The sequence below is a fragment of the Homarus americanus genome, unplaced genomic scaffold, assembly GCF_018991925.1.
Source record: "Homarus americanus isolate GMGI-L3 unplaced genomic scaffold, GMGI_Hamer_2.0 scaffold31037, whole genome shotgun sequence".
NCBI classification, from domain to species: Eukaryota; Metazoa; Arthropoda; class Malacostraca; order Decapoda; family Nephropidae; genus Homarus; species Homarus americanus.
In genome coordinates this window covers 1,964,155-1,971,853 of record NW_024722227.1, presented here as the reverse complement: position 1 = coordinate 1,971,853, position 7,699 = coordinate 1,964,155, and the positions used below count along the sequence as shown (strand labels likewise).

Below are 7,699 nucleotides of genomic sequence, written 5' to 3'. Positions count from 1 at the left end.
TTATGGTGGTAGAGTGTGTAAGTAGTTATGTTGGTAGTGTTAGTAGTTATGGTGGTAGAGTGTGTTAGTAGTTATGGTGTAAGAGTGTATTAGTAGTTATGGTGGTAGTGTGTTAGTAGTTATGGTGGTAGAGTGTGTTAGTAGTTATGGTGGTAGTGTTAGTAGTTATGGTGGTAGAGTGTGTTAGTAGTTATGGTGGTAGTGTTAGTAGTTATGGTGGTAGAGTGTGTTAGTAGTTATGGTGGTAGAGTGTGTTAGTAGTTATGGTGGTAGAGTGTGTTAGTAGTTATGGTGGTAGTGTTAGTAGTTATGGAGGTAGAGTGTGTTTGTAATTATGGTGGTAGAGTGTGTTATTAGTTATGGTGGTAGAGTTTCTTAGTTATAGTGACAAGGAAAGTTACTGACCATTCAATATTACATCCACTATCATCATCACCATCACTACCACCTCAACCACCAACACTATCACCACTACCATCACCACCAACATTCACAGCACCACCATCACCACCACTATTCACAACATAACCATCACCACCACCATTCATAGTGCCACCATCATTCACAACACCACCATCACCACTACCATTCACAGCACCATCACCACCATCATTCACAGCACCACCACCAACATTCACAGTAACACCATCACCACCACCATTTACAGCACCACCAACATTCACAGCACCATATTCACCACCACCATTTACACCACCACCAACATTCACAGCACCACCATTCACAGCACCACCATCATCACCACCATTCACAGCACCACCAACACCATCACCATTCCCAACACAACCATCACCACCACCATCATTCACAACACCACCATCACCACCAACATTCACAGCACCACCATCACCACCACCACCACCATTAACACTATCACCACCACCTTTGACAGTACCACCATTGCCCCCACCACCATCATCACCACCACCATCGCCTGGCCTGGCTACCGATCGATCATACGGGCCAGGCGGGGGAGGCTAGAGGGGATGGGCCTGAGGTTGGTGTTGGAAAGGGGGGGGGGTGGGAGTGGAGGTTGGGGAAGAGGTTCTATATCGTATACAGAACAAATTAATCATGAAAATGTGGTGGCGTAACTATCAGTGAAGGAGAGTGACATCATATCAACAGGTCACGTCACAGAGCTCTGGGCTACGCTACGCTCACAGATAAATTTGCTCCTTGGCTGACAACACCAGCACAGTTGAGATGTCTCCCAGGCAACTCCCCGTCTGAATATCACCTTCTCGCTATCTTTCAGGGAGGAATTTGCATCACTTGCAGGTATGAAGCGAATCATGGTGTACTGATGGATATTGTTAACTCGGTGTACATCATCATAGTCAAGACAAGTAAATGAAAACGAAAACACTCCACACTTATATATTGAAGTGCAACAGTTGGATATGGGAAACCTCGAGCGTGTAACATTACTGTACCAAGGCGGGGCCCTCGGACAGTCTTTCTGAACATGTAACTCATATGATTGACACGACCCACGCACATAGGCACATACTGTATTATGTGGATTGTAAGTTTAAGTGTACCTGCAACATACACAAACAAATGTACGTATGAGACTGTGAGTGTGTGTGTGTGTGTGTGTGTGTGTGTGTGTGTGTTAATACATACACGTTACCTACCCTCTTGTCTACCTGATATAAAAATTAGGCTCATATACCAAAATGTACATTCACACTTGCATCATATAAGAATGCTCGTGCTCGAATTTTTGTGCATACACATTCACACACACACATATGCGCATAATCATACGAAAAACACACATAAACAAATAACCACAAATACTCACACATACAAATATTCAAACACACAAGCATAAACACACACGCAATTTCTCACGCACACACTTGTATTCAATCTCACAGACATATGCACGGACACAGAGAGACGGGTGGTAAAGACACAATGAGAGGCGCACACAGAGGCAGGGCAGGAGGGTGGCGCAGACGCAGGTGTGATGCCTGGCGGAGACAGTCATGTTGTTGACGGCCGGGTGTGGCCACCAACACCTCTTTCACCACTGCCTCCCCAAACTTACACATCTTCCTAACACTTAATTTTTCATGAATTTATCCTGAAATCGCAACGCTTTATCGCGTCTTTGTGAGCGGGTTTCGATCGGGAGAAGGTCGGGTGGGTGGGTCCGGGCGGGCCAGCCTACGTGATGGCAGGTTCGTCTTCAGCAGTCTGCGCAGTGAACCCTCGTTGGCCAGCCACTGTGCTCCAGCTTGATACTTCAATGGTGGACCTTTAAGATGGCTAACGCGGCTACGGGACACGGCAGGAGGCAGGCGAAGGGTACCCACTGATATATAGGAGGAAGTTCTCTCACTGGGAGGTAGGTAGGTAGGTAGGTAGTAAGGTAGGTAGGTAGGTAGGTAGGTAAATAAATAGATAGATAGATAGACAGATAGATACGTAGGTAGGTAGGTAGGTAGGTAGGTAGGTAGGTAGGTAGGTAGGTAGGTAGGTAGGTAGGTAGGTAGGTTGGTTGGTTGGTTTTGGCTGGTTGGTTGGTTGGTTGGTTTTGGCTGGTTGGTTGGTAGGAAGGTAGAAGGTATTAGAAGATATTGACATGAGACTCACCCTCACAGGTGTAGCCCTGGCCGATAATGCCCCACAGTAGATCGGTACAGTGGTGGCAGTAGACGGGCTTGTGAAAGGTTCGCTTCACGAAGCAGTGTGCGGGTGGGGAGGTCGGGGGCTGTAGGTGCGCCATACTGCCCTGCCCGTCGCCGCCGCCGTCGCCCTCGTCGTCGCTGCAGAAGTCGTTGCCGTCTAATGGGGCGAGACGCCGGAGGTGGGCGTCGTGTATAGTGTGCCGGGCGGCTGGCGCCTCGTGCTGCCCACCGGCCGCCTGGTGAGGGGTGTCCTGCTGGTGCTGGTGGGCGGGCGCGGCCACAAACAGCCAGCGCCACCACCTCAACCACCAGCAGCAGAAGCAGCGTCGCGGGCGTTGCTGCTGCTGCGGGCGGTCCTCAGGGCGGGCCTGAGCGGCCTGCCGACAGCGTGGCTGCGCCCCGCTCAACAGCCCGGATTGCGGGTGTGGGCGCCGCCCGTCCCTGCTACTGGGCGATGGGACCACAGCCAGACACCGGCCATCATCACGGAGGAAACATGTACACTGATCCCACCACAGCCGCCCCAAGCCTCGCCCGCTCCGGTCCGCCCCATGCGCCTGCGTCTCTAGCGCCCGCCCGCTCGCCCGGCCCCCGCCCGCCTGGGCCCATCCCCTGCCTCAGTTCCCACCCATCCCCTCCTCGGCCCCGACTCATTCCCTGCCTCGGCCCCGACCCATCCCTTACCTCGGCCCTGACCCATTCCCTACCTTGGCCGCGATCCATCCTCCGCCTCGGCTTCGACTCAAGTTCCAACTCTGCCCCGATCCAATTTACATGTCGACCCCGACCCATCCTATACCTCGGCCCCGACTCATCCTTTACCTCGGCCCCGACCCATCCATACCTCGGCTGACTCATCCCATACTACCTCAGCCCCGACCCATCCTATACCTCTCCCCGGCTTTCATCCTTTACCTCGGCCTGACTCATCCTACTCATCCTATACTCCTCCACCTCGGTCCCGACTCATCCTTTACCTCGGCCTGACTCATCCCATACCTCGACCCATCCCATACCTCGCCCCCATCTCCACCGACCATCCCATACCTCGGCCCGACCCATCCCATACCTCGACCCATCCCATACCTCGGCCCGACCCATCTCATACCTCGGCCTGACTCATCCTATACCTCGGCCCTGACTCATCCTTTACCTCGACCCTGACTCATCATCCCTCGGCCTGACTCCTCTATACCTCGGCCTGACTCATCCTACCTCGGCCCGGCTCACCCTCGGCTATACCTCGGCCTGACCCATCTATACCTCCGGCCCTGACTCATTCTATACCTCGGACCATCCTATACCACTCACCTCCTATACCTCGGCTCTGACTCCATCCTTTACCATACCTCGGCCCTGACTCATCCTATACCTCGGCCTCATCCTATACCTCCATCCTATATCCTCTGAGCCTGACCATCTATACCCACAGCCCTGACTCATCCTATACCTCCTATACCTCGGCTGTCATCCTTTACCTCGACCTGACTCATCCTATACCTCGGCTGACTCATCTATACCTCGGCCTGACTCATCTATACTTCGGCCCTGACATCCCTATACCTCGCCCTGACTCATCCTATACCTCGGCCTGACTCATCCCATACTTCAATCTCTGACTCATCCCATACCTCAGCCCTGACTCATTCTATACTCGGCCTGACTCATCCTATACCTCGGCCCTGACTCACTCATCCCGGCCTGACTCATCCCTACTTCGGCCCTGACTCATCCCACCTCGACCTGACTCACTCTATACCTCGGCCTGACTCATCCTATACCTCGGCCCTGACTCATCCTATACCGGCCCTGACCCATCCCTATACCTCGGGCCCATCTATACCACGCCTGACTCATCTATACCTATTCGACTCATCCTAACCTCGGCCCTGACTCATCCTTTACCCCCGACTCATCCTATACTTCGGCCCTGACTCATCCTATACCCTCTATGCCCTGACTCATCCTATACCGGCCCTGACTCATCCTATACCTCCGGCCTGACCATCCCATACTTCGGCCCATCCTATACCCGCTCTGACTCATCCTATACCTCGGCTCTGACTCATCCTTTACCTCGACTCATCCCTACCCTGACTCATCCTATACCTCGGCCCTGACTCATCCTATACTCCTATGTCCTTACTTCCTCATCCTTTACCTCGGCCCTGACCCATATATACCTCGGCCCCGACCCATCCCATACCTCGGCCCTGACTCATCTATACCGGGCTCATCCTATACCTCGGTCCCGACTCATCCCTTTACCTCGGCCTGACCCATCCTATACCTCCCTGACTCATTCCCCTACATCCCGACCAGGCCTGACTCCCGATACCTCGGCCCCCTGACTCATCCTATACCCAGCCCTGACTCATCCCCCGACTCATCCTATACCTCGGCCTGACTCATCCTATACCCTCGGCCCTGATCTATCCTCCCTCCATACCTCGGTCCTCATCCTTTACCCTCGGACCCACCCATCCTATACCTCGGCCCTGACTCATTCTACCTCGGCCCTGACTCATCCTATACCTCGCCCCGACCATCCTTTACCTCGGCCCTGACCCATCCTATACCTCACCCCTCATCCCTGAACTCATCCTATACCTCGGCCCTGACTCATCTATACCTCCCTGACTCATTCTATACCTCGGACTTATCATCCTATATCTCGGCCCCGACCCATCCTATACCTAGGCCTGATCATCCTATACCTCGGCCCTCTCATCCTATACCTCTGGCCACTCATCCTATTCCTCGGCCACGACTCATCTCCTGCCTCTTGGCCCCGACCCAATTTATGAGGTTCGGCTTTGGCCCAACTATTGCCTCGCCCTGGACTGAGTATCTACCAGCGCCCTCAACAATATTTTGCCTCAGACGCGAGCCAATTTGTTTCTTGGCCGTGACCCATCTTTTACCTCGGCCGTGACCCATCGGCCGTGACCCATCTTTACCTCAGCCGTGTGACCCATCTTTTACCTCGCGTGACTCATCTCTTACCTCGGCCGTGACCCATCTTTTACCTTGGCATTGAACCATCTTTTACCTACCCATCACCTCACCTCACCACCAATATAAAAGGGTGACCCAACCTCCACCTTGACCCAGCCTCCATCTTGACCCAACCTCCACTTTGATCTAGTCCGACCCAACCTCCACCTTGAGCCTCTCCACCTCCACCTAACCTCCACCTTGATCCAGCCTCCACCTCGACCCAACCTCCACCTTGATCCGCCTCCGACCCAACCTCCATCTCGACCCTTGATACAGCCTCCACCTTGACCCAACCTCCACTTTGATCCAGCCTCCACCTCGACCCAACCTCCACCTTGATCCAGCCTCCACCTCCACCCAACCTCCACCTCACTCTTGATCCAGCCTCCACCTCGACCCAACCTCGACCCAACCTCCACCTTGATCCAGCCTCCACCTTGACCCAACCTCCACCTTGATCCAGCCTCCTCCACCCAACCTCCCCCCTTGATCCAACCTCCACCTCCCAACCTTCTATCCACCTTCCCACCTCCACCCTGACCCATCCACCTCCACCTCGACACAACTCCACCTTGACTTACCTCCACCTTGATCCAGCCTCCAACCTACACCTTGATCCAGCCTCCACCTCGACACAACCTCCACCTCGACAACCTCCACCTTGATGCAGCCACACCTCGACCCAACCTCCACCTTGATCTAGCCTCCACCTCGACCCAACCTGACCTCCACTTTGATCCAGCCTCCCTCCACCTTGATCCAGCCTCCCCAACTCCCACCTTGATCCACCTCCACCTACCAACCTCCACCTTGATCCAGCCTCCACTCCCGACCTCCACCTCGACACCTCCACCTTGACCCTCCTTGATCCAGCCTCCACCTCGACCCAACCTCCACCTTTGATCCAGCCTCCACAGTCGACCCAACCTCCCCACCTTGACCTTGATCCAGCCTCCACCTCGACCCAACTCCAACCTCCACCTCCAGACCCAACCTCCACCAGCCTCCACTGACCTCCACCCTTGATCCAGCTCCACCTCCACCCCACCTAATCCACCTCGATCCAACCTCCACCTTGATCCAGCCTCCACCCTCCGACCCCATCCCACTCCACCTTGATCCAGCCTCCACCTCGATCCAACTCTCCCACCTCGATCCAACCTCCACCTTGATCCAGCCTCCACCTCGACCCAACCTCCCACCTTGATCCAGCCTCCACCTCGACCCAACCTCCACCTTGATCCAGCCTCCGCCTCGACCCAACCTCCACCTCGACCCAACCTCCACCTTGATCCAACCTCCACCTCGACCCAATCTCCACCTCGACCCAACCTCCACCTTGATCCAGCCTCCACCTCGACCATGCCTCCATCGTTTCATGTTCTCTCCACCACTACCTGCTCCAGCCACCACTACATTACCTGTTCCCCCTCCACGAATTTGACACACACACACTATGGTAAGTCTTCCCTCCATTATTTTTTTTACCTTCATTAGGCCTGTTTCCCATATAATCTATGTAATAGTGCCTGAAAATTTTCTAATCATTTGTGTGGAAGTTTAGAGTTGTGCGGACTGTATCGCTATTATGTTATGATTTTGTAGTTGTTCAATGGAGGTATTAAATTATTGTCCCTTTTCATAACTCACTTGTGAAAATGTTGTTCAGTTTTTATTACATCAAGATTTTCTTGCCATCACGGTACTCAGTAACTTGCTAGGTGGCATTTGTAGGCACATACATCAGCACTTGTGGATATTTAAAGACTACCATTACAGTACTGGTAAGAATGATTGGTACCAAGTCTAGTGGAAAGGAAGTGATTCTGGGTCAGGTGACAGTAATTATGTATCGTTTTCTGTTGTTTACATATTTTAAAATCATAGGAATCGTGATTACAGTTTTTAATGTAATTGTAATCGATTGCATTACTTGTAAAGGAAATCGTAATCAGGGAATTGCAAGGTAATCGTAATCGGTTCCATTTGTGGAGGAATCCTAAAATGTTTGGTCGTAAGTGAAATCGAAAAGTCCCCCA

General features: G+C 52.9%; 2 protein-coding genes across 8 annotated transcripts in view; both read right to left on the bottom strand.

The window, feature by feature from the left end:
• The window catches only part of LOC121862272 (diacylglycerol kinase theta-like), a 121,560-nt gene extending 118,373 nt beyond the window's left edge, over positions 1–3,187 (bottom strand). For all 7 annotated transcript variants that reach the window (XR_006088209.1, XM_042360388.1, XM_042360391.1 and 4 more), the window contains exon 1: positions 2,626–3,187. Coding sequence is in view for 6 of the 7 variants with exons in the window: in XM_042360388.1 (XP_042216322.1) it covers positions 2,626–2,758 (133 nt within the window). In the remaining variant the exon portion in view is untranslated. The remainder of the gene's footprint in view (positions 1–2,625) is intronic.
• Positions 3,188–6,455: 3,268 nt separating this feature from the next.
• On the bottom strand, positions 6,456–7,040 carry LOC121862489 (transcription elongation factor SPT6 homolog). Its single transcript, XM_042360794.1, has one exon. It carries the CDS (start codon positions 7,038–7,040, stop codon positions 6,456–6,458), a length of 585 nt encoding a protein of 194 aa, XP_042216728.1.
• Between the last annotated feature and the right edge of the window lie 659 nt (positions 7,041–7,699).